Source organism: Macrotis lagotis, chromosome 1, assembly GCF_037893015.1.
Source record: "Macrotis lagotis isolate mMagLag1 chromosome 1, bilby.v1.9.chrom.fasta, whole genome shotgun sequence".
NCBI lineage: Eukaryota > Metazoa > Chordata > Mammalia > Peramelemorphia > Peramelidae > Macrotis > Macrotis lagotis.
Genome location: NC_133658.1, coordinates 490,280,324 through 490,308,049, shown reverse-complemented (window position 1 = coordinate 490,308,049; position 27,726 = coordinate 490,280,324). Strand labels below are relative to the sequence as shown.

Sequence of the window (27,726 nt, the reverse complement as noted above, 5' to 3'; positions counted from 1 at the left end):
CAAAACTTTAGAATGAGATAAATCAGGGACCAGATTCTGGCCCCAGCACAAAAAAAACTCAGAACTATACTCCCTATACCCCAGAAGCCAAGCTTGTCAATAAAAATGAGATAAAAAGCAAACAAAACAAAACAAAACAAAAGCATTAACCATAGAAGGTTACTATTCAGATAGAGATGATTAAAAATGTTATCTCAGAAGAAAGCAGTGACAAATTACCTATATGGAAAAATCTCAAAGGAATTTTTGAACTGGACTCAAATCCAAAACCTCATAAAAAAGTTTTAAAGAGATTTTAAAAACCAAACAATAGAGGAAGAAGAAAAATGGAAAAAAGAAATGAGATCCATACAGGAGAATTATGAAAAATTGACTGAAGAAATCAACTCCTTTAAAAGTAAGAATGACCATCTGGAAAAAGAATGTAACTCATCAAAAAAACTTTCCAAATGGAAAAGGAAAACAGTTCATTTAAAAGTAAAGTTAACTAAGTGGAAAAGTAAACAGAAACGCTAACTGAATTTTAAAAACTTTGGAGCAGCTAGGTGGTGCAGTGGATAGACCCTGGAGTCAGGAAGACCTGAGTTCAAATATGACCTCAGACACTTAATAATTACCTAGCTGTGTGACCTTCAGCAATCACTTAACCCTATTGCCATGCAAAAACTAAAAAGAACCCCCCAAAACCTCTAAATATTAGATTGGATAAATAGAAACCAAGGACTCTATGAGACACCAAGATACCACCAAACAAAATTAAAAGACTGAAAAAATTGAAGAAAATGTACAGCACCTTTCAGGAAAAACAAACAACCTGGACAACAGATCCAGGAGAGAAAATCTTTGAATTATGGATGAACCCAAAAGCCTAGATCAAAAAAAGAGCCTGGAAAATTTAATTCAGGAAATTATCATGGAATATAATATACTAGATCAATAAGACAATATAATCCTTGCAAGAATATGTATAGAACACTTCCAAAAAGTAACACCAAGAATAAAAACTCCAAGAACCATCATTGCCAAATTCTAGAATTATCAACTAAAGGAAAAAAAAATATTCAAGCAGTCAAAAAAAGAAATAATTTAAATACAAAGAAAGCATCACCATAATTACACAGCATTTATCAGCTTCAACATTGAAAGATTGTAGGAACAAGAATATAATATTTCAGAGGGCAAAGGACCTTGGATTATGACAAAGAATGAACTATTCTGCATATTCTGTCAGGAGAAAAGATGAATTTTCCAATGAAATAGAGAACTTCCAAAATTTTCTGAAAAAAAGACCAGAAATGAATAGCAAATTTGAATTTCAAATACAAGACTGAAGAGATGCACATAAAGGTAAGTGAAAAGGGGCAAAAAAACCACTAGTCAAGAACATTAAATTGTATACATGCTTAGAAGGGAAGATAATACTTGTTTCTCTTGAGAACTGAATTTCTTTTACTATAGTTAAAGGGTTGAATATATTTGAAGGGATTTTACTTAGAATATGTGTGTACGGTTGGTTTTTGTACTTCATTATCCAAGAAGACCAAGACATCACTATGTTTGAGTCAAATTACAGTGTGTCCTACTTTGACTCATCAAGCTAATATGAGCTTGGAATGCTTTATCACATGTAGAGCACAAATCATTCAGGTGGACATTTGGGATGTTTATTTTCTCAAATTTTCTTTGAGCTGCTTCGTTTCAGCCTTGCTCATAGAATGCAACATCCCCTCTGATGAGGTTATGCTATGCTGGTTGGTCCTGTGCCACCATACAATCAATTACAAAGTTCTTAAGAGAGACCTTTGGGGTGTCCTGGTACTTAGAGGTTCTACACATAATTAAATCATCATGTGACCTTTGTTTAGTAGATATTTTTTTAAGGAATGTTGTAGTATAGTAGGGACAGAACATAGGAGCATTCTTAGAAGAGTTTGTCATAATTAGATAAGGAAGTGATCTTACATTAATCCATACTTTAGTTAATAAGGTTATAATACCATGGTTGGAACCCTTTAGCATTCCAACTAAAGGGACAGAGGCAGAGAGTACACCCAATACTTTCAATGAGTAGTGTTGTGGGGCTTTGACTGGAGAACTATAGAGATGGAGGGAGGAAATATACTTAGAGAGACTGGATATGAAAACATCATGAATTGATTTTGCTTTGCTTGATGCTTTGGCTATAATTGGAGAGAATATACTTGGAGACTGGGAGCAAGGGAGAGAGGTATAATGGTCCATGAAATGATTTGGCTTTGCATGATGCTTTGACTCATGAGGATTGAGTGTCCATGGAGTGTATTGAAAAAAAAGGGCAAACTCAAAGGTGGGAGGTGGAGCCAAGATAGGGGCATGAAGACAGGAATTCCTGGGAACTTGTTCCCCCTAAAATTCCAAAAGCCATAAAATTATGACTCTAGACAAAATTTGGGGGAGAAGAAACCAGAAAGACTGAGTGATACAATTTCCAAGTCCAAGACAACTTATAAATTTGACAGGAAAGGTCTGTTCCACCGGGATGGGGCTTGGAAAAAGTTACAATGCAGCCTCAGCTGCAAGGCAGCACAGCCAGGTCCAGCACCTGAATCCATGACAGAGGGGGCAGTTTACAGATCTCTTGGCCTAGGGATCATCAGGGACAGCCAGAAGGGATGGTGAGAGAACTCTGCCACACCAGAGTGAGCCCTGTGGTGAGAACCTGCAGTGGGTGTTGGCAGAGCCACCTAGCACATCCAGAGCTCTCAGCCCACAGATGGTAAGGGGGTCAGGGGAAACTACAGAGATCTCTCTGCTCTCCTTGGGGCAGGTCTCAGCTGTTTGTCCACTCAGATCCAGGTTGCAGTCTGGGCCCCAACAATACCACCATAGCCAAGCAGGGACCATCCTCACAGCTCCAGGGCAGAGGGGAGGGCCTGAATAAAGGCAAGAGAGCGGTCAGAGCCTCTCATAAGACTTTGGAGGAATTAAGGTCCCTGTGGGTTGTCCCCAAAACTCCTCAAAGCCTTGGAAGTTTGGTATATCAGTCATAGGTTGAGGAAATGAGCAAGCAACAGAAAAAGAAAAATCTGGCCATAGAAAATTATTTTGGTCCCATGGAGGATCAAAATACATACTCAGATGATGACAGAATCTAAGCTTCTGTATCCAAAATCTCCAATAGAAATAGAAAATGGGCTTAGGCTATGGATGAGATCAAAAAATATTTTGAAAAGCAATTAAGGGAAGTAGAGGAAAATTGGGAGGAGAAATGAGAGTGATGCAGATAAATCATGAAAATCAAGTCAGCAACTTAGTGAAAGAAATACAAGACATACTGAAGAAAATAGAATATTAAAAATCAATTTAGGCTAAATGGTAAAAGTAGCACAAGAGGCAAATGAGGAAAGAGTGCCTTAAAAAGCAGAATTGGCTAGCTGGAAAAGGAGATAAAAAAATTGCTCCAAAGAAAATAACTCCTTCAAATGCAGAAAGGAACTACAGAAAGCTGATGAATTTGTGAGAACTAAGGAAGAAACAAAACTATACCAGCCCCCCCCATCTAAATTAGTTTTTGTTTTATTTTGTTTTATTTTTTATTTTTATTTTTTGCAAGGCAAGGGGGTTAAGTGGCTTGCCCAAGGCCACGCGGCTAGGTAATTATTAAGTGTCTGAGGCCAGATTTGAACTCAGGTACTCCTGACTCCAAGGCCAGTGCTCTATCCACTGTGCCACCTAGCCGCCCCTTCCCCCATCCAAATTAGAAGAAAATGTGAAATATCTCTTTGGAAAAACAACTGATCTTGAAAATGGATCCAGAAAAGATAATTTAAAAATTATTGGACTACCTGAAAGTCACGACCAGGAAAAGAGCCTAGACTTCACTTTTTAAGAAATAATACAGCAAAATTGTCCTGAGATCCTAAAAGTAGAAAGTAAAATAGAAACTGAGGGAATCCACCAGTCACTTCCTGAAAGAGATCCCAAAAGAAACACATCTAGGAATATTGTAGTCAAACTCCCAAACTCCCAAGTCAAGGAGAAAATACTGAAAGCTGCCAGAAACAAGCAATTCAACTACCATGACTCTAGAGTCAGGATTACACAGAATCTGGCAGAATCTACATTAAGGGCTTGTAGGGCTTGGAATATGATATTCTGGAAGGCAAAAGATCTTGGTTTACAACCAAGAATCAATATCCAGAAAAACTGAACATCCTCCTTCAGGGGAAAAAGATGGATTTTCAATGAAACATGGGACTTTCAAACTTTTCTGTTGAAACAATCAGAGCTGAACAGAACGTTTGATCTCCAAGTACAGGACTTGGGGGAACTATAGAGGAGGTGGATGAGAAGGACTAATTATGAGTAACTTAATGATGCTGAAGAAGATAGTGGTAACTCATATGAACTTTCTCATTTATAAGAACAATTGGAAGAATCATATATAGATAGGACACTGGAAGGAGCTGAATATAGGGGTATAATATAGTAAAAAGATAGAGTCAATGGGTGATAAAGGAAAGTACTTGGAGGAAGAGAAAATAGATGAACAGGGGGGCTAAGATATTTCACATAAGAGTCAAGGAAAAGCTTTTACAATGGAGTAAAATGGGGGAAGATGGGGGGGAGTGGGCCTTTATTTTCATCAGAAATGACTCAAAGAGGAAATTACATGCACAATTAATAGGTTATAGAAATCTAACTTATCCTAGAGAAAAGTGAGAGGAAAGGGATTGGGGGGGGGGGGGAGTGAAGGGGGCAGTAGGTGATAGTAGAGAGGGAAGATCAAAGGAGAGGGTACTTAGATACAACATACTTCTGAACAGGGACAGGATGAAAAGAGAGAGAGAGAATGGAATTGATGAGAGTGGGGAGGAATAGAGTGGAGGCAAATACAGCTAGTGATAGCAATTGTGGGAAAAATATTGAAGCAAATTCTGTGGTGCTTATGATGGGGAAGGCAACTCATCCCAGAGACAGAGCCATTAGAACCTGAACACAGAGTGAAGTATACTTTTTTCTCTCTCACTATTCTTGAGGCTTCTCATCTTTTGAAGGGGGAGAAGGACTTATGATTACTCTCACAAGTTTATTGTAATAATATAAAATAATAAACAAAAAAAGAAAGGAGAGGGCAATAAAATCAATAATAATTTGGCATGATTTACTTGAGAAATAAGTGAAAAGGAAAGAGAAACATATAAACAGAGAAAGATAGCATAGAAGGAAATACAGAAATATTAATCTTAGTTGTAAATATAAGCTCTTCCATGAAATGAAAGCAGATAACAGAATGGATTAAAAACCTGAATCCTACAATATGCTGTTTACAAGAAATACAAATGAAGCAGAGAGATACACACAGGGTAAAGGTAAAAGGCTAGAGCAAAATATATATTGTTTCCACAGAAGTAAAACAAAATTCAGTGGTGGCAAACCTTATCTCAGACAAAGCAAAAGCAAAAACAGATCTTATTAAAAAAGGATAAGAAAGGAAACTGCATCTTTTTTTTTAGTTTTTACAAGGCAATGGGGTTAAGTGGCTTGCCCAAGGCCACACAGCTGGATAATTATTAAGTGTCTGAGGCCAGATTTGAACTCAGGTACTTCTGACTCCAGGGCTGGTGCTCTATCCACTGTGCTACCTAGTCTCCCCAAAACTACATCTTCTTAAAAGGCACTATAGACAATGAAGTTATATATTATTTTTAAGCGTATATGCCCCAAGTCATAAAAAGCATTCAAATTCTTATAGGCAAAACTGAATGAATTGCAAGAAGGCATAACAAAACCATAATAATGGGTGATCACAACCTCCCTCTCTGAGAAGTAGATAAATCTAAACATAAAGTAAACAATAAGGAAGTTAAAAAGGTGAATAAAATCTTAGAAAACTTGACTCTGGAGAAAACTGAAGGGGGATGGAAAAGAATACACCTTTTTCTCTGCAGTACATGGCACCTATACTAAAATTGACCATCTAATAGTGCATAAAACCCTTACAATAATATGCAAAAAGGAAGAAATAATAAATGCATGCTTTTTAGATCATGATGTAATAAAATTACATGTAATAAAGGGTCAAAGAAATATGAGCCCAAATTAAATTGGAATGTAAATAGCCAGTTAAAAAAAGAACAAATTAAAGACTCAATTAAATACCAAATTAGAAATTCTGAAAATCAAAGGAGAGATTAATAAAGTGAAAAGCAAGAAAATCATTGATCCAACAAATTGATTTTATGAGAAAAACTGATGAAATAGACAAACCTTTGCTTCAAAAGGAAATAAAGATACCAAATTACCAGTGTCAAAAATGAAAAGGGTAAACTATCACCAATGAGGAGAAAATTAAAAAGAAAATTTGAAGCTATTTTGCCCAATTGAATACCAACAAATTTGACAGCCTGCGGGAAATGATGAATATTTGCAAAAAAATATAAGCTACTCTAATTAACAGAAGAGGAAAGAAAATACTTAAATAAACCCATGTCAGAAAAAGAAATTGAAGAAAACAATAAATTCCCAAGAAAAAATTTCCAGGGTAAGACCCATTTACAAGTGAATACTACTAAACATTTAAGGAGTGATTGATTCTAATTTTATATAAACTATTTTAAGCACTAGGAGAAGTTCTGTCAAATTCCTTTTATGACACCAATATGGTGCTGATACCTAAACCAGGAAGAGTCAAAACAGAAAGATAATTATAGATCAAATTCCTTAATGAATATGGATGCAAAAATCTTAAATAAAATCTTAGCAAAGGGATTACAGCAAGTCATCATTAGGATAATACACTATGACCAAGCAAGATTTGTCCCAGGAATGCAGAGTTGGTTCAATATTTGGAAAACCATCAGTATAATTGACTATATCAATAACACACCTAATAGAAATCATATGATTTTCTCAAAAATACTGAAAAAGCCTTTGACAAAATATAGCACCAATTCCTGTTAAAAACACTACAGAATGTAGGAATAAATGGATTATTCCTTAGAATGATGAGCAGTATCTATATGAAACCATCAACAAGCATTATATGCAATGAGGATAAGTTAGAGACATTCCCAATAAGATCAGGGGTGAAAAAAATATGCACATTATCACCACTACTATTCAATATTATATCAGAAATGTTAGCTTCAGCAAAAAGTGCAGAAGAAGAAATAGAAGGAATTAGAACTGGGAAGGAAGGAAAAAACTCTCAGTCTTTGCAGATGACATGGTGGTGTACCTAGAGAACCCTAAAAAATATCTAAAAACCTACCAGAAATAATTAGCAACTTTATCAATTATTAAACTTTAGCAAAAATGCACATAAATTCTCAGCATTTCTATATATTACTAGCAAGACACAGCAGCAAGAGCTAGAAGAAAGAGAAATTCCATTCAAAGTAACTTCAGACAATATAAAATCCTTGGAAGTCTACCTGTCAAGGCAGACTAAGAAACTTTATGAAAACAATTACAAAATACTTCTCACACAAAGGAAATCAGATTTAAATAACTGGGCAAATACCAACTGCTCATAAATAGGCCAAGGTAATATAATAAAAATGACAATTCTACCTGAATTAAACTATTTATTTAGTGCTCTACCAATCAAAATTCCAAAAAATTACTTTAATGAGTTAAAAAAATTGTAAGTAAATTCATATAGAGAAATAAAAAGTCAAGAATTTTCAGGGATTTAATGGGGAAAAAGTGCAAAAGAAGGTGGCTTAGCCCTACCAGATCGAAACTTATATTATAAAGCTTCAGTCATCAAAATATTGGCTAAGAAGTGGAATGGTGGATCAGTGGAATAGATTATGTGCAAAAGAGGTAGCAGGAAATGATGTTTGATAAACCCAAAGAGTCCAGCTTTTGGGATAAAAACTCTCTCTTCGATAAAAACTGTTGGGAAAAATTGGAAGTTAGTATGGCAAATACTTGGATTAGACCAACACCTCACACCCTATACCAAGATAAGATCAAAATAGATACAGGATTTAGACCTAAAAAAGACAATATTATAAGCAATCTAGGAGATCAAGGAATAGTTTAACTGTCTGATCTATGGAAAGGAAAACTATTTATGATCAAGGAAGAGATAGAGAACATCATTAAAAAACTATTTAATTTTGATTACATTAAATTAAAAAGTTTTTGCACAAACAAAACCACTGTAACCAAGGTCAAAAGAAATGTAATAAATTCAGAAACATTTTCTTACAACTAGTGTTTCTGACAAAAGACTCATTTCTAAAATATACAGAGAACTGAGTCAAATTTATAAAAAAAAAACCTAGCCATTCCCCAATTGACAAATAGTCAAAGGACATACAGAGGCCATTTACAGATGATCATATAAAAGCAATCTAGAGTCATATGAAAAATTGTTCTAAATCATCACTTATTAGAGCAATGCAAACTAAAGCATCTCTGAGGTACGACCTCACACCTTGCAGACTGGCCAACATGACCAGATAGGACAATGATCAATACTGGAAGGGATGTGGGAAATTTGGGACACTAATACATTGTTGATGGAGCTTTGACTCATCCAACCTTTCTGGAGGGCAATTTGTAATTAAGCCCAAAGGGCAATAAAATGTGCATATCCTCTGATCCAGCAATACCAATAGTGGGTCTATATCCTGAAGAGATGATGAAAAAGGGTAAAACCATCACTTGTACAAAAATATTCATAGCAGCCCTGTTTGTGTTGGTAAAGAATTGGAAATCAAGTAAATATCCTTCAATTGGGGAATGGCCTGGCAAACTGTGGCACACACATATATACGTGTAGGTATACACGTATATATGTGTGTGTGTGTGTGTGATGTAACACTAATGTTCTATTAGAAGCCAGGAGAGATGTAACACTAATGTTCTATTAGAAACCAGGAGAGATGGGAATTCAGGGAAGCCTGGAAGGATATGCATGAACTGATGCTGAGTAAGATGAGCAAAACCAGAAAAACAATGTACACCCTAAAAGCAACATGGGTGTGATGATTAAACTTGATGGACTTGCTCATTCTATCAGTGCAACAATCAGGGACAATTTTGGGATATCTGTGATGGAGAATACCATCTGTATTCAAAGAAAGAATTGTGTAGTTTGAACAAAGACCAATGACTATTGCCTTTAATTTTTAAAAATTATCTTATTATGTAATTTTTCTATCTTGTATTTCATATTTTTTCCTTAAGGATATGATTTCTCTCTCAACACATTCAACTTAGATGAATGTATAGCAAGGAAACAATGTAAAGACCAATAGACTGCCTTCTGTGGGGGTGGGGGAAGGGGAGCGAGATGGGGGAAAAATTGTGAAGTTCAAAAATAAAATAAATTTAAAATACATAAAGAAATTTAAATTTAAATTTAAAATACATAAAGAAATAACTGGGCAAATACCAACTGCTCATATATAGGCCAAGCTAATATAATAAATATAATATATATATATAATATACATATATAATATAATAAAAATGACAATTCTACCTTAATTAAACTATTTATTTAGTGCTCTACCAATCAAAATTCCAAAAAATTACTTTAATAAGTTAAAAAATTGTAAGTAAATTCATATAGAGAAATAAAAAGTCAAGAATTTTCAGGGATTTAATGGGGAAAAATGCAAAAGAAGGTGGCTTAGCCCTACCAGATCTAAAATTATATTATAAAACATCAGTCATCAAAACTATCTGGTATTGGCTAAGAAATAGACTGGTGGATCAGTGAAATAGACTAGGTGTAAAAGAGACAGCAGGAAATGATTTTATAGTCATCTGCTATTTGATAAATCCAAAGAGCCCAGCTTCTGAGATAAGAACTCACTCTTTGATAAAAACTGTTGGAAAAAATGGAAGCTAGTATGGCAGAAACGTGGATTAGACCAACATTTCATTCACTATACCAAGATAAGATCAAAATGGGTGCAGGATTTAGATGTAAAGGATAATATTATAAGCAAACTAGGAGAACAAGGAATAGTTTACCTGTCAGATCTATTGAAAATGGAACAGTTTATGACCAAGGAAGAGATGGAGAAATCATTAAAAACAAACTGAATAATTTTGATTACATTAAATTAAAAAACTTTTGCACAAACAAATCCACTGTAACCAAGATCAAAAGAAATGTAGTAAATTGAGAAACAATTTTTACAACAAATGTTTCTGACAAAGGACTCATTTCTAAAATATATAGAGAGCTGAGTAAAATTTATAAAAATAAGCCATTTCCTAATTGACAAATGGGTAAAGGATATTCAAAGTCAATTTGCAGATGAGGAAATCAAAGCGATCCATAATCATATGAAAAATTTCTCTAAATCATTATGTTTTAGAGAAATGCAAATTAAAGCATCTCTGAGGTACCATCTCACACTTCTCCAATTGGCCAATATGAGCAGAAAGGACAATGATCAGTGTTTGAAGGGATGTGGGAAATCTGGTACATTCATGGATTGTTGGTGGAGCTGTGAACTGATCCAACCTTTCTGGAGAGCAATTTGCAATTATGTCCAAAGGTCAATAAAAATGTGCACACCCTTTGATCCAACAATGCCAATATTGGGTCTATACCCTGAAGACATCATGAAAAAGGGTAAAAACATTACTTGTACAAATATATTCATAACCGCTCTGTTTGTGGTGGCAAAGATTTGGAAATCGAGGGGATGTCCATCATTTGGGAAATGGCTGAACAAATTGTTGTCCATGTATGTTATGAAATACTGTTGTTCTATTAGAAACCAGGAGACCTGGGATTTCAGAGAAGCCTTGAAAGACTTGCTGAGCAAGGTGAGCATAACCAGAAGGACATTATACACCATAACACCTGGAGGTGATGAGCAAACTTAATGGACTTGCTCATTCCATCAGTGAAATAATCAGGGACAAGTTTAGGTTATCTGTGATGGAGAATACCATCTGTATTCAGAGAAAGAACTGTGGAGTTTAAACAAAGACCACAGATCATTAACTTCAATTTTTTAAAAAAATTATCTTAGATTCCACATCATTTTGCTATCTCTACTATTTTGTTTCTTCCTCAAGGATATTTTTTCTCTCAACACATTCAATTTTGATCAATGCACAGCATGGAAACAATGTAAAGATTGTCAGATTGTCTTCTGTAGGGGGAAGGGGGAAGGAAGAGGGGGGGAACTGTAAAATTTAAAACCTTACCTAATGATGATAGGTAGAAACTACTAGTGTATATAATTGGAAAACAAATAATATATTTATATAATTTTAAAAAAGAAAATTATAGACCAATTTCTGTAATGGATATTGATACAAAAATTCTTAAATAAAGTTTTAGCAACGAGATTACACCAATAATACACCATTCTTAATCAGGTAGGATTTATAACAGGTAAGCAGGGATGGTTTAATATTAGGAAAACAATCAAAATAATATAATATATTGATAAAAAGAACAAGAGAAAGCATATGTTTATTTCAATAGATACTGAAAAATATTTTGATAATATCCAACTTCCATTCCTGTTAAAACACTAGAGTTTTTCTTAAAATAATAAACACTTTCTAGATATCTAAAATCATCAACAGCATTATATGTAATGAGGATAAACTAGTATCCTTCCCAATAATATCAGAAGGGAAATAAGCATGCTTATTATTACAACTAATATTCAATATAGTTTTAGAAATGATAGCTTTAGCAATAAGAGAAGAAAAAGAAATTGAATGAATTAAAATAGGCATTGAGGAAGCAAAACATCCACTCTTTGCAGAAGATGTGATGGTGTGCTTAGAGAACTTTAGAAAATCAACTAAAACATTCTTTGAAGCAATTAACTTCTGCAAAGTAGCAGGATATAAAATTAGCCTACCTAAATCATCAGCATTTATATATATGAACAACAAAGTCCAAGGGCAAGAGATAGAAGGGAAATTTCATTTAAAGTAATTGTGGACAACCTAAAATTTTTGGGAATCTACCTCCCTAGAGAAACCCAGAAATTTTATGAACACAATTACAAAATAATTTTCACACAAATAAAGTCAGATTTAAACAGTTGGAAAAATGTCAATTGCTCCTGGTTAGATTGAGTTAAAAAATAAAATTGACAATTCTAACCTAATTAAATTACTTATTCAGTTCCATACCAATCAAACTAGCAAAGACTGATTTTACAGAGTTAGAAAAAAATAGTAACAAAATAAATCTGGAACAACAAAAGGTCAAGAATATCAAGAAAACTGATGAAAATAAAAGCAAAGAAAGGTGATCTAGCTGTATCAGATACACCAGTAAATGACTATTAGCTTCTTGATTTAGAAGTTCCTATTAGACAAAAACTACTGGGAAAACTGGAAAACAGTATGGTAAAACCTAAGCATGAACCTGCATCTTGCACCTTAAACCAAAATACGTTCAAAATGGATACAGGATTTAGATTTAAAAAGGCAATACCATAGACCAGTGAACAAATCTAAAAATACTCTATCTCTAGGATCTATGACCAACAAGAAATAGAGTACATTATATGCAAAATTTGTGATTTTGACTATCAAATTAAAAACGTTTTTGCACTAATAAAACTAATGCAGCCAAGATTAAAAGAAGAACAAAAAGCTGGGAAAAAAATTTTCACAGCTTGGAGTTCTGATAAAGGTCTCATTTTTTTTTTCTTTTTTTGATTTTTGCAAGGCAATGGTATTAAGTGACTTGCCAATAGTCACATAGCTAAGCAAGTATTAAGTTTTGGAGGCCATATTTGAACTCAGGTGCTCCTGACTCCAGGACTGGTTCTCTATCCACTGTGCCACCTAGCTGTCCCTCATTTATAAAGTGAGAATTCAATCAAATTTATCTCTATTTTATTCCTTCCTCAAGGATATTTTTTCTCTCAACACATTCAATTTTGATCAATGCACAGCATGGACACAATGTAAATGTTATCAGATTGTCTTCTGTAGGGGGAGGGGGAAGGAAGAGGGGGGGGAACTGTAAAATTTAAAACCTTACCTAAAGATGATAGGTAGAAACCACTATTGTATATAATTGGAAAACAACAAGCAACTAATTCCTCAATTGAAAAATGGTGAAAGCATATGACCAGGCAGTTTTCAAAAGAAGAAATTAAAACCATATATAATCATGTGAAAAAATACTACAAATCATTAGTGATTAGAAAAATGAAAATTGAGGTTCTGTGTCATACATATCAGACTGGCTAATATGACTAAAAGAGCGTTTGTGGGGAAAATTGGGACATTAATGGATTGTTTTGAAGTTGTGAACTAATCCAAACATTCTGGAGAGTAATATCAAACTATGCCAAAAAGTAATAAAATTAATCATAGATTTAACCCAGCAATATCTATAATAGGACCATATCCAAAGGAAATCATAAAAAAATGGGAAAAGTCCCACATTTTAGAAAATAATTATAGCAGCTCTTTTTTTGTAGTGGCAAAGAATTGGAAAGTGAGGGGATGACCATCAAATGGGGAACAATTGGGCTGAACAAGTTATGGTATATTAATGTTATGGAGTACTATTATTCTATTAGAAACCATGAATGGTCACAGTTTATTGAGCCATTCCCCAAATTATGAACATTCACTCAATTTCCAATTCTTTGCCACCACAAACAGGGCTGTGAATATTTTTGTACAAGTGATGTTTTTACCCTTTTTCATAATCTCTTCAGGGTATAGACCCAATAGTGGTGTTGCTGGATCAAAGGGTATGAATATTTTTGTTGCCCTTTGGGTGTAATTCCAAACTGCTCTCCAGAAAGGTGGATGAGTTCACAGTTCCACCAACAGTGTAATAGTGTCCTAGATTTCCCACATCCCTTTCAACATTTATCATTGACTTTTCTGGTTATATTGTCCAGTCTGAGAGGTGTGAGGTGGTACCTCAGAGAAGCTTTAATTTGTATTTCTCTAATATGTAATTTAGAGCATTTTTTCATATGACTATGGATTTCTTTGATTTCCTCATCTATAAATTGCCTTTGCATATCCTTAGACCATTTGTCAATTGGGGAATGATTTTTTTAAAATAAATTTGATTCAGTTCTTTGCATATTTTAGAAATGAGTCCTTTGTCAGGAATACTAGTTGTAAAAATTGTTTCCCAATTTACTACATTTATTTTGATCTTGGTTACAGTGGTTTTGTTTGTGCAAAAGCCTTTTAATTTAATGTAACTGAAATTATCTAGTTTGTTTTTAATGATTTTCTCCATCTATTCCTTGATCATAAATAGCTTCCTTTTCCATAGATCAGACAGGTAAACTATTCCTTGATCTCCTAAATTGCTTATAATATATATTTTTTTAAGTCTAAATCCATTTTGATCTTATCTTGGTATAGGGTGTGAGGTGTTGTTCTACTCCAAGTTTCTGCCATACTAACTTTCAATTTTCCCAACAGTTTTTCTCAAAGAAAGAGGTTTTATCCCAATAGCTGTACTCTTTGGGTTTATCAAACAGCAGGTTACTATAATCATTTCCTGCTATTCCATCTCTTCCACTAATCTACCATTCTATTTCTTAGCCAATACCAGACAGTTTTGATGAATGATGTTTTATAATATAATTTTAGATCTGGTAGGGCTAAGCCACCTTCTTCTGCACTCTTTTCATTAAATTCATGGAAATTTTAAATTTTTATTTCTCATAAGAATTTCCTTACAATTTTTTCTAAAACATTAAAGTAATTTCTTGGAATTTTGATTGGTACGGTACTCAATAAGTAGTTTAATTCAGGTAGAATTGTCATTTTTATTATATTAGCTTGGCCTATCCATGAGCAGTTGATAATTTCCCAGTTATTTAAATCTGATTTTTGACTTCCAGACAAGATGGCAGAGAGAAGACAAACACAGTTCTAAAGTCTCCTGATCTCTCCCATCTATCACATGAAACAAACCTCTTAAAAGAAATCTGACACACAAAACACAGAAAGAAAAGTCAGGAGAAAGAACATCTCCCTCAGGATTTGTCTCCCCCAGCAGCATTGGCCGAATTCGGGCAGGTGAGTCTGGGCTCAGAGGGAGGATCAGCCCCGATCAACCAGATTAACAGCTGAATTGGAGCCTGGAGTATGAGGGCCTGAGAGCTGGACCTGCTGGAGCAGTGGTGGGGCTAGACAGCAGGGGCTTGAGTCAGCTAGGGAGTAGAGGCAGTGGCATTGGTGCTGTCCCTGGGGAGCTTGCAGACAGGGCTCAGGGAGAGTTGTGGTGCAGGACAGCTGTAGACACCATCCCTGGGCTCCTCTGGTCTGAGGAACTCAGAGTCGCTTTACAGCTCAGACCTCCTCCAGAACAAACAAATGCAAACTACTTCTGCCTCAGGCCCAGGTGTGGGAGCAGAAGAACCAGCCCAGCTGACCAATGACCTCAGGCCAGGGTAAAGGGCACCATTGATTGAAGAAAAAAGAATTCAATAGCTCCAACTGCTCCCTTCAAGAAAAAGGAGAAGGCCTCAATGAAGGTCACAGACACTCCAGAGAAAGCAACCAACACCTCCTACTGGCCATCCAGAGAAACTGCACTCAGTGAGTAAAGCTTTTAGTGATCCCAAGCCCCTGTGAACCAGCACCTCCTCAACTCAGGTCTTAGCAAAATGAAGAAAGGTCAGCAGAAATGTGGACCCATAGAAAAATTCTTGGAAGGAAAAGATACTAACTCAGAAAGACCTGGAACCTCTGAGGTCTTCAGCACAGAAAGACTTCCTTGAAGAAATAAGGAAGGAGCTTAAAAATCAACTGGAAAATTTGGGAGAGACAATTAATACCTTGCAACAAGAAAACAAAACCTTAGAAAGTACAATTGGACAAATACAAAAGGAGAATAAATCTCTCACATCGTCAATTGGACAAGTGCAAAATGAGAATAATTCTCTCAGACCCTCAATTGGGCAAATGCAAAAAGAAAATAATTCTCTCAAAACTTCAATTGGTCAAATGGAAAGCTCTTTCAAAAGTAGAATTGAACAACTGGAAAAGTAGTTGCAAAAGGTTAATGAAGAAAACTCCTCCCCCCAAAAAAGAATGGAGTCTACGGAAACTAATGATTCCATGAGACAGCAAGAGTCAGCTAAACAAAATCAAAAAATAGAAAAAATAGAAGAAAATGTAAAATACCTCATCAACAAAACCACTGACCTTGAGAATAGATCGAGGAGGGGAAACCTGAAAATTATAGGACTTCCTGAAAACATTGAAGAGAAAAAAAAGCCTGGACTTAATATTACAGGATCTAGTGATGGAAAACTGTCCTGATATCATGGAATTGGAGGGCAAAGTAGTTATTGAAAGAGTATATCAATCCCCACCAGAAAAAGATCCTAAAATGAAAACACCAAGGAATGTTGTGGCCAAATTCCAGAACTATCAAATAAAAGAGAAAATCCTGCAAGCAGCTAGAAAGAAACAACTTAACTATCAAGGAGCCACAGTAAGGATCATGCAGGACCTGGCTACATCATCAGGGATCAAAGAGCCTGGAACGAGATATTTTGAAGAGCAAGGGAGCTTTGAATGCAGCCAAGAATTTACTTTCCCATAAAGCTGAGCCTTCTCTTGCAGGGAAAAAGATGGACATTTAATGAAATGGAAGAATTCCAAAAATTCCTGATGAAAAGACCAGAGCTAAACAGAAAATTTGGATATCAAACAGGAGGTGCACGAGACTCATGAAAAGGTAAAAAAAAAAAGGGGGGGGAAATGCGATCCAGTAAGTTGACACTGGCTATATCCCAGCATGGAGAAAAAGATTCTCATAAATTTTGAGAATGGTAACTAACAGAGACAATATACCTAGTCAGAAATGAAGGACATTCATGACCTATCCATGAGACTGCTATCTAAACAGATGCAACTGGCTTTAACCCCACTTGGGAGAAAGACTCTAATAACTCTCAGGAATTTTGACTCTATTCGATAGAATATACTGAACTAGAAGGGACAGACACTCAGAATTTTCTATGACTTAGAATGATCTAAAGAAAACACTACCTCCTTAAGAAGGGGGATGGGAAAGAGACTGGAGGAGGGAGGGGATTGAATGGGGTAAATCTCATTACATAAAGAGGTACAAAAAACCTATGGTAATAGAGGGGAAGAAGGGAGCAGATGAGAAACACCTGAATCTTCTTCTCATCAGATTTGGCTTAAAGTCAACCTACACATACTCAGTTAACTTATAAAACATCTAACCTTTCAAGTATTGAAAGGAGAAAAGGGGAGGGGGGGATGGAGAAGGGGAAGAGGAGTGGGGGGAAGGGGGAAATAACAAAAGGAAGCAAAGAGAAAAGGGAAAAATGGAAAGGGGAAAGAAAGCGGAGGGTGTGATATAAGAGGGCAAACACACTGAAGGGGGTGGTATTTAGAAACAAAATACTCAGGAATATGGATAAAGGGGGCTAAGGGGGAAATACAAACAGAGGGAAGATAGCATGGAGGGCAATAAAGAAATAGTAATCATAACTTTGAATGTGAATGGGATGAACTCTCCCTTAAAACCTAAGCAAATAGCAGCATGGATTAAAAACCAGAATCCTACAATATGCTGCTTACAAAAAACTCATTTGAAGCAGAGAGATACATATAGAGTAAAGGTAAAAGGTTGGAGCAAAACATATATTGCTTCAGCTGAAGTAAGAAAAGCAGGAGTAGCAATCCTTATTTCAGACAAAGCAGCAGCAAAAATAGATAGCATTAAAAGAAATAAGGAAGGCAACTTTATCTTCCTAAAAGGTACCATAGAGAAAAAAAGTCATTTCAATACTGAATATATATGCACCCAGTGGGACAGCACCAAAATTCTTAGAGGAGAAGCTGAAAGAACTACAGGAAGACATAGACAGCAAAACTCTGCTAGTGGGAGACCTCAACCTCCTGCTATCAGATCTAGATAAATTAAATAATAAAATAAACAAGAAAGTTAAGGAGGTAAACAGATTGTTAGAAAAATTAGATATGGTAGCCTTATGGAGGAAACTGAACAGGGATAGAAAGGCATATACCTTTTTCTCTGAAGTACATGGAACTTATACAAAAATTGAACATGTACTAGGACATAAAAACCTAATGATCAACTGCAGAAAGGCAGGAATAGTGAATACATCTTTCTCAGATCACAATGCAATAAAAGTCATATGCAATACTGGGCCAAGGTGATATAGACCCAGAGCAAATTGGAAACTGAATAATCTCATTTTAAAAAAATGAGTGGAGCAAAAAACCAATTATAGAAAGAATTAACCATTTTATCCTAGATAATGATAATAATGAAACAACATACCAAAACTTATGGGATTCATTCAAAGTGATTCTAAGGGTTATATTATAGCTCTAAATGCTTATATGAATAAATTGGAGAAAGAGGAAATCAATGAACTAAATATGCAAATAAAAAAATTAGAGAAAGAACAAATCAAAAATCCCCAATTAAATACCAAATTATAAATTCTAAAAATTAAAGGAGAAATCAATAAAATTGAAAGCAAAAAAAACTATTGAATTAATAAATAAAACCAAAAGTTAGTATTATGAAAAAGACCAATAAAATTGATAAACCTCTGGTCAATTTGATTAAAAAAAGAAAGAAGAAAACCAAATTGCTAGTATCATAAATGAAAAAGGTGAACTCACTACCAATGAGGAGGAAATTAAAGTAATAATTCAAAATTATTTTGCCCAACTCTATGCCAATAAATTTACTAATCTAAGTGAAATGGATGAATATTTACAAAAATATAACTTGCCCAGGTTAAATGAAGAAGAAATTAAATTCCTAAACAACCCTATCTCAGAAAAAGAAATTCAACAAGGAATCATTGAACTCCCCAAGAAAAATTCTCCAGGGCCTGATGGATTCACAAGTGAATTCTACCAAACATTTAAGGAACAATTGATTCCAATTCTATATAAACTCTTTGGAAAAATAGGGAAAGATGGAACTCTGCCTAACTCTTTCTATGAAACCAATATGGTGCTGTTACCTAAACCAGGAAGAGTTAAAACCGAGAAAGAAAATTATAGACCTATTTCCCTGATGAATATAGATGCAAAAATCCTAAATAAAATCTTAGCAAAATGATTACAACAAGTTATCACTAGGATAATACATTATGATCAAGTAAGATTTATTCCAGGAATGCAGGGACAATTCAATATTAGGAAAACTGTTAGTATACTCAATTATATCAACAACAGACCTATCAGAAATCATATGATCATATCAATAGATGCTGAAAAAACTTTTGACAAAATACAGCATCCATTCCTATTAAAAACACTAGAGAGTGTAGGAATAAATGGACTGTTCCTTAAAATAATTAGCAGTATCTATCTGAAACCATCAACAATCATTATACTCAATGGGGAGAGGCTAGAGGCATTCCCAATAAGATCAGGGGTGAAACAAGAGTGCCCATTATCACCACTACTATTCAATATTGTATTAGAAATGTTAGCATCAGTAATTAGTGAAGAAAAAGAAATTAAAGGAATTAGAAGTGGGAAGGAAGAGACAAAACTCTCACTCTTTGCAGATGACATGATGCTCTACCTAGAAAATGCCAAGAAATTATCTAAAAAAACTACTGGAAACAATTAGCAATTTTAGCCATGTTGCAGGTTATAAAATGAACCCTCATAAATCCTCAACTTTTCTATATATGTCTAGTAAGAAACATCAGGAAGAGCTAGAAAGAGAAATCCCATTCAAAGTAACCTCAGACAATATAAAATATTTGGGAGTCTATTTGCCAAGGCAGACTCAGAATCTTTTTGAAAACAATTATAAAACACTTCTCACACAAATTAAATTAGATTTAAGTAACTGGGCAAATATCAACTGCTCATGGATAGGTAGAGCTAATATAATAAAAATGACAATTCTACCAAAACTAAACTATCTGTTTAGTGCTCTACCAATCAAAATTCCAAAAAAATTACTTTAACGAGTTAGAAAAAATTGTAAGTAAATTCATATGGAGAAATAAAAAGTCAAGAATTGCCAGGAGCTTAACGAAAAAAAGTGCAAAAGAAGGAGGCTTAGCCCTACTCAATCTCAAATTATATTATAAAGCATCAGTCATGAAAACTGTTTGGTATTGGCTAAGAAATAGAGTGGTGGACCAGTGGAATAGGCTAGGTGTAAACGCAGGAGATCATTATAGTAATCTGCTGTTTGATAAACCCAAAGATTCTGGCCATTGGGATAAAAATTCCCTCTTTGATAAAAATTGCTGGGAAAATTGGAAGTTAATATGGAAGAAACTTAGATTAGACCAACGCCTCACACCCTTTACCAAGATAAGATCCAAATGGTTACAGGACATAGACATAAAAAACAATACTATAAGCAAATTAGATGATCTAGGACTAGTCTACCTGTCAGATCTATGGAAAGGGGAACAGTTTATGACTAAGGAAGAGTTGGAGAATGTCACCAAAAACCAATTAGATGATTTCGATTACATTAAATTAAAAGGTTTTGCACAGATAAAACCAATGTAACCAAGATCAAAAGAAATGTAATAAATTGGGAAACAATCTCTACAACTAATGATTCTGACAAAGGACTCATTTCTAAAATATACAGAGAACTGAGTCATATTTTTAAAACAATTGACAAATGGTCAAAGGATATGCAAAGGAAATTTACACATGAGGAGATCAAATCAATCCATAGCTATATGAAAAAATGTTCTAAATCATTAATTATTAGAGAAATGCAAATTAAAGCTTCTCTGAGGTACCACCTCACACCTCTCAGATTGGCCAGTATGACCAGGAAGAATAATGATCATTGTTGGAAGGGATGTGGGAAATCTGGGACACTATTACACTGTTGGTGGAGCTGTGAACTCATCCAACCCTTCTGGAGAGCTATTTGGAACTATTACCCAAAGGGCAACAAAAATGTGCATACCCTTTGACCCAGCAATACCACTATTGGGTCTATACCCTGAAGAGATGAGGAAAAAGGGTAAAAACATTACTTGTACAAAAATATTTATAGCAGCCCTGTTTGTGGTGGCAAAGAATTGGAAATCCAGTAAATGTCCTTCAATTGGGGAATGGCTTAGCAGACTGTGGTATATGTATGTCATGGAACACTATTGTTCTATTAGAAACCAGGAGGGATGAGATTTCAGGGAAACCTGGAGGGATTTGCATGAACTGATGCTGAGTGAGATGAACAGAACCAGAAAAACACTGTACACCCTAACAGCAACATGGGAGTGATGTTCACCCTTGAAGGACTTGCTCATTCCATCAGTGCAACAATCGGGAACAATTTTGGGCTGTCTGCAAAGGAGAGTACCGTCTGTATCCAGATAAGGAGCTGTGGAGTTTGTACAAAGTGTAAGCATTATTCCCTTTAATTTAGGAAAAAAACAGATAGCTTAGACTTCTCTTCTCTTCTCTTCTTTAACGATATGATTTCTCTCTCATCACACCCAGTTTGGAACAAGGTACGACATGGAAACAAAGTAAAGACTGACAGAGTGCTTTCTGTGGGGGGGGGGAGGGGGGAGGGAAGCAAGATTGGTGGAAAAATGTAAAGCCCAAATAATATCTTTAACAAAAATAAATTAAAAAAATAATAAAGTGCAAGCAAAGCTTAGAAAAATACAGAATGCTTAGCTCAGTAAGAAGGCAAATGAAATTCAGTTTTAGGCTGATGGTAATAGTACAAAGCATTTTTATGATGCCTTGAAAGCTATTCATGAGTCAAAGTCATTCAGTGCTTCTCAGCTACTCACCACTGATGAAGCCCCATTGATTAGAAATAAGGACATGAAGAATACTACATTTTCAACAGATCATCATCAATCAATGCAGAAGCCACTTACTGCATAACTGTTTGGAGTCAATCTCTCTCTCTAGCCAAATTTCCAACTGAAGAGGTTTTGAATGCCTTTAGGCTCCTCTCATGTGACAAAGTCCTGATTCTATTGCAGCTGAGATTTATAGACAGAGGTCCACTTCTCATACAAAAGCTGACAAATTTTTCTGAATCCATATGACAAGAAGAATTTATACCCCAGGAATTCAAGGATGCCTTCACTGTCCATCTCTATAAAGGAATAGTAAATAGATTGTCCAATGATAATCACAGAGTAATCTCTCAGTCATTGTTGGCAAGATTCTTGTCAAAGAGATCCTTAATAGATTGATCCTTCATCTGGAAAATGGTCATTAAGCTGAGTCAGGTATGGCTTCACATAGAACCAAGAAATAGTTGATATTTACCATCAAATAACTCAAGGAAAATTGTGAGAAGCAGAATAGAGGTCTTTACACAGCTTTGTAGATTTGACTAAGACCTTTGATATTGTTAGTCATGAGGGTTAATTGAAAATTATGTCAAAATATGCTTGCTTGGAGAAGTTTATCAGTATTGTACATCAATTTCATGATGATATAATTGCCTTCAGTGAGAACAAAAATGGCACAAACATCAGGTACCCCACTGATAGTAGATTATTTAACTTGAAAAGGCAACAAGTCAGGACTAAATTGGAGGTAGAGTTGATGATCTTTTTGTTCATAAATTAAATAAATTTGTTCATAAATTCATTGCAATCCTGAAGCTGAGATCCAACAAAGTATGGACCGTTTCTCTATTGCTCATGTTAATTTTGCTAATAACAATCAGCACCAAGAAAACCCAGGTTCTGCATTGACCATCATCCAAATATGGAAGTATCAGTTATGGGGATGTACACATTAATGATGAAGTTGATACATGCATTGCAATGACTAGCCTGACCCCATTGTTAAAATGCCAAAAATATTTTTGTCCAAAACACTATTTTTTTTGAAGAACTCTCACAAGGCAAACACTCAAATGGTGGTCAGAAGAAATGACAGAAGAACACTTTCACAGTCTCTCTGAAGAACTATGGAATTGACTTTGTGACATGGCACACTTGTATCAAAGAAGTCTCTATACTCTTTGAGCAAGGCAGAATTCCAGTAGCTTAAAAGAAACATGAGATGTGCAAAGCTTAAAGTATCTCCACTTTAAATGTTCATTTGGACCCATGTTGGAGCCTTCTGAACTTGTCTTGGTCTGATCATCCACAGCTGGAAACATTGTACTTTAATTCCAACATTCTCTTTGAGAATGAAGAATAGCAACCATTAGGATGCTATCACTAGATTGTCATGCCTCTCCTTCAAAGTCCTTTACTCCATTAAAAATTCCCTTTCTTTCCTTTAGGATTATGCTCAACTTTTGAAATTTTATTCTTGATAAAGTCAGTCAATATACATTCATTAAATACATACTATCTGCCAAACATTGGGGATATTAAAAAACAGTCCCTAAATTTCAAAGAAATCATAGTCTAAAATTTTTATTGTTTGCCTTTTTAAATATTGTCCTCTACTATCTTCTCTCTTTCATCATAGATGCTGTAAGGTTTTGTGTGATTCTGACATATTTCTATGTTATTTGAAGTCTATATTTCAGGCTACCTACACTAATATTTTAATATGGAAGTTTTCATTTGGTTATGACATTCCCAAGACTTTTCTTTTGGGATTTCTGGAGGTAACTGGTGAATTCTTTCTGTTTTCACTTTGTCATTTGGTTATAATAGATTTGGGCAATTTTTCACTTCTGAATTTCTGAAATATGGTATCCAGACCATTCTTTATATTATGTTTTTCAGAGAATTTAATGATTTAAAAATTGTATCTCTTTAACTAGCTCTCTTTCAGTTGTCTTTGATAGGCAGAGTTCTCACTTTTTATGAATCTTTAACAAACTTTTCATTTTGTTTTGGTATTTATTGCTACCCTATGGAGGTACTGATTTCTGTTTCATCTATTCAGATTTTCAGAGTATCCATTACTTGAATAAAGTTGAGCACTTTGTGTTTATTTATACACTTTCCAATTGTTTTTTCTAGATCTATTATTTTATTCTTAATCTCTAGCTCATTGGTTATACATAGATACTTTTTGAGTCCTTGCTTATAATTTTAATGATTTTTGCTTTTATGGATATTTTGAATTTATTGCAATTTTTAGTGTTCTATATCTTCTTATGTTTGTTTATCTTTCTAGCTTTATTTCTCAAATTCAGCTTTGTGCCTGGGCTTCCCTCATCTATGTTTTTGGGTGGGATTGCAGGCCTTTCTTAATCTTGACCTGGGTTTCCATGTTGATCAAAATCATCTTGGATTTTTGAGTTTAAAAAAATTGTTTCTTCAGGATCTTCTATGATATCTCTGAAGAGTTCTGTGCCTGGGTTGCCCTGGTCCAAGTACTGACACTCCAACACTGGTCATTATGATTCTTAGTGACTTTCTAGGAATGCTGTTGGCTTTTAATGCCCCTGGGCTTTTTAGGGGAAAGCCCCCTGTTCTCTGTACCACCTAGCTGCCCCTTTGTCTTCTATTTTAATGAAAAATTTAACACAATCCAATATGAGGTTTTTTCCAATTCCCATCCCACCCCAACCAGGCTTCTAAATTTTTCAAACTGTCCTCATTTTATTTTAATTCAATAACCTTGTTTATTTCATGTGTACTTTGTTTTACCTTACCTTCCTTTTCACTCACTTGCCCCTTTCCCAGAGTACTCAAGAACTGCAAGGATCTATGATTTAGCCTTAAAATTTCCCAGCAAATACCTATTCTCTTTTAATTCTTGTGATGAAAATATCTGCAAGGTAGAAAAGCAGCTCACTGCCGCCTATGTTCTTCTACTGGGCTTTCCAAGTTTGCACACTAATAGTACATTCAAAAATGTAAATGACAGAAAATAAGATAGATGGAGAATTAGTTACATAAAGTTAAAGAATTTTAATTATTTTTCCAAAAGAGAAGCATAAGAGACTTCTTAATAATAAAAGTGCTTTAAGTTTTACAAATATTAATTCATTTTGTCATCATAACAATCCTTGGAGGAAGGTACTATTACAATTTCCATTTTGTAGATGAGAAAATGGAGGCAGAGAGAGATTAAATGACTTGCATATGATTACCCAACTAGTAAGTCTCTGTGGACATATTTGAACTCAGGTCTTCCTGAGGCCATCACCAGGTGCCATGCTCCATCTATTATACTACCTACCTATCACAGAGTCTGAGATCTTGAAGGAATCTGAGACCAAGTTATGAATCTAATTCCTGCACAGCTGCCCTTGGTGATATGCTCAACAAGGAGTCATTCAATCTCTGCTTCCTTGAAGACTATCAATGAAATGGAGCCCTCTACCTATTGAAAAAGTCTATTTTACTTTGAGATGACTCTATTTGTGAGAAAGCTTCCCCCTTTGGAACAAGCTTAAGTTTGTCTCTTTATAACTCCTACCCAGTTATTCCTAATTTTGCACAGCTGGAGTAAAGCAGAGTGAATTTTAATCTTTTCCATGTAGGATTCCTTCAAATCAGTGATAACTAAAATTCCCCTCTCCCCAACTCTATCAGTCTTCACTTCTCCAGGGTAAACATCACCAGTTCTGTAAGTCATAAAGCTTATATAGTATAATCATAAATATCTTACCAATATCATCTGAACACTCTATAGTTTATACATTTCTTAAAATATGGTACCTAGATCAGAAATAACATATGGAATAAGAACAGAATGCAGTAAATATCACTTCTCTAGTCATTACTTAGAATCATTCAATCCTTCCTGACTCTGCTTTTGATTAACACCATTCTAGGTCAAAGTTGCCCTATACAGAGGCAGTTAAAGCAGAATCTAAATCTCTTTGTTCAAGATGCAGAGGCAAATTTCTAACTATTTGAATATACTTACTCAGAGTAACTAAACGACTACCAGTATCTCTGTTATATTGGATGGTATGTCTTTGACATTAAAATTTTCAGCATATTTATCAGAAACTTGGATGAAGACATATAAATCATGTTTATCAAAATTGTCATTGTACGAAATAGGCATAGTTAATATACTAGTTGACAAAATATTTTAAAATATCTAGGTTGGAACAATGGATTGAAATAAAAAGAATTTTCATAGAGATAAATTCAGAATTTTATACATAGGTTCAAAAAGATAAGCTACATGAATGAAGGATAGAAAAACTGACTTGACTGATGGTTCATTGTGAATTTGGTCAACAGTGTGATACAATTATAAAAAAAATGTTTATCAGGTTACACATATTCAAATACAGTATCTATTAAGATATGATAGCATTAAGAAATCGTATCTTCCTGGTACTTTCTGGGCTCATATTTTTAAAGAGTCATTGATGAATGCATCCAGAAAATGATGATTGTAATATATATGAAAACCCTATTGGAATGGGTGTTGTTTTGTCTGGAAGAGAGAAGACTTAAGAGGAAATAAAGCAGCTCTTTTCATATACTTGAAAACTGTAATGTTAAAAAGATTATTGTTTGTGTAGTTACAAATTTTGAACTAGTACTGAAAAGTGGAAATTAGATGGAAAGAGATTTAGGTTCAACACAAGAAAAAGATTTACAGGAATGAGTATAGTCTAAAAGAGTGATGAAATATCTTGTTCAATCATGTTTTTTATTACTACTATAAATGTTTATGAAGAGGTTGAACAATATGGCAGAGATGTGGAGATTTCTGGACTATTTGGAAAATGATTTTTCAGTAGTTTTCAACTTTATGATTCTATAATTAGAAACAATTAAGAATCTTGACTTTTGATAAGATATAGCTGTTTCTTCTTTCTAGGATGCTTCATATGTTAAATAATTTAATTGTTTTGTTTTTTTGAGTGTTGAATTATCCCAATGCTTACCTTTCTTTCTGTTCCATTATTGTGTCTTTTAGTATAGTTCTGCAGTTGCTTTGACTGACTTCTTTTGAAGCAAAAGCTACAGAGAAAGATGGTTAATATTTTAACCAGCTCAAATGTACTACATTCTCAGATTAGGATAAAAAGCAGAAAGCAAACATTCCAAGGACAAACATAAGAAATAATTCTATTAAATTCCATAAAAGTCTGAAGATTATGAAAATGAGTTCCAAGTAGTTAAATTTGAATATTCTAAATCTGCAGGTTTCTCAGGATCATTTTATTTTTGACTCCCATTCTTTTCCTGATTTTCTATATAAACTGACTTTGAAAAGTTCAGTTATGGTTAGGGAAATTTTTCAGTAGGAATAGGGAAGAGACATGTTCTGTTTTGCTATGAGTCAAATACTAACTAAACTTTCTGGAGTACCCATGATTTTTAACATTAGCCAAACTGCTAGTAGCTTTTATAAATATCTGTAGGTTAACTCAAATCTTAATAGACTTATTGACAGTTATGTATACATGTGAAAACAATTTGAGATTAACAAAGTCTCACAGCATCTTCACCTAGTTTGTTTTGTTCTTGCTTTCCCATTCAATTTACATGTGGAAGATCTAGAGGACCTTGTGAACTGATGGAAAAAGAAAAGGATCTCATCCCCTCAGAACCCAGATGATTTTCTTTGCTAGGCTCTTATCTCAGTTCCAAATAGGATTGAGAACATAGGATCCTCATATAAAGCTAAATGGAATTAGAATTTTTAAACCTAAATCAAAGGGTTGCTTCAATCTCAAGAACAAGGAATTCAAAAAAGAAATAAAATGCTTCTAGGAAATCTGGAAACTTAGCTAATGCTCTTCATGTAGAGAAAGCACTACTTTACCGTATTCTGATGACTAGATGTGTTGAAGCCATTCCTTGCATTTTAAAAGACTTAAAACTTGCTCTTTGGATCAAGAGCTTAAAGAGATCTTTC

At 34.6% G+C, this 27,726-nt stretch overlaps 1 protein-coding gene across 3 annotated transcripts in view; it reads right to left on the bottom strand.

Annotated features, from left to right (window-relative positions):
• Positions 1-27,726, bottom strand: part of LOC141506754 (multidrug resistance-associated protein 1-like) — a 132,095-nt gene that overhangs the window by 64,251 nt on the left and 40,118 nt on the right. For all 3 annotated transcript variants that reach the window (XM_074213815.1, XM_074213814.1, XM_074213816.1), the window contains one exon: positions 26,750-26,825. In XM_074213815.1, the coding sequence (XP_074069916.1) occupies positions 26,750-26,825 (76 nt within the window). The remainder of the gene's footprint in view (positions 1-26,749; positions 26,826-27,726) is intronic.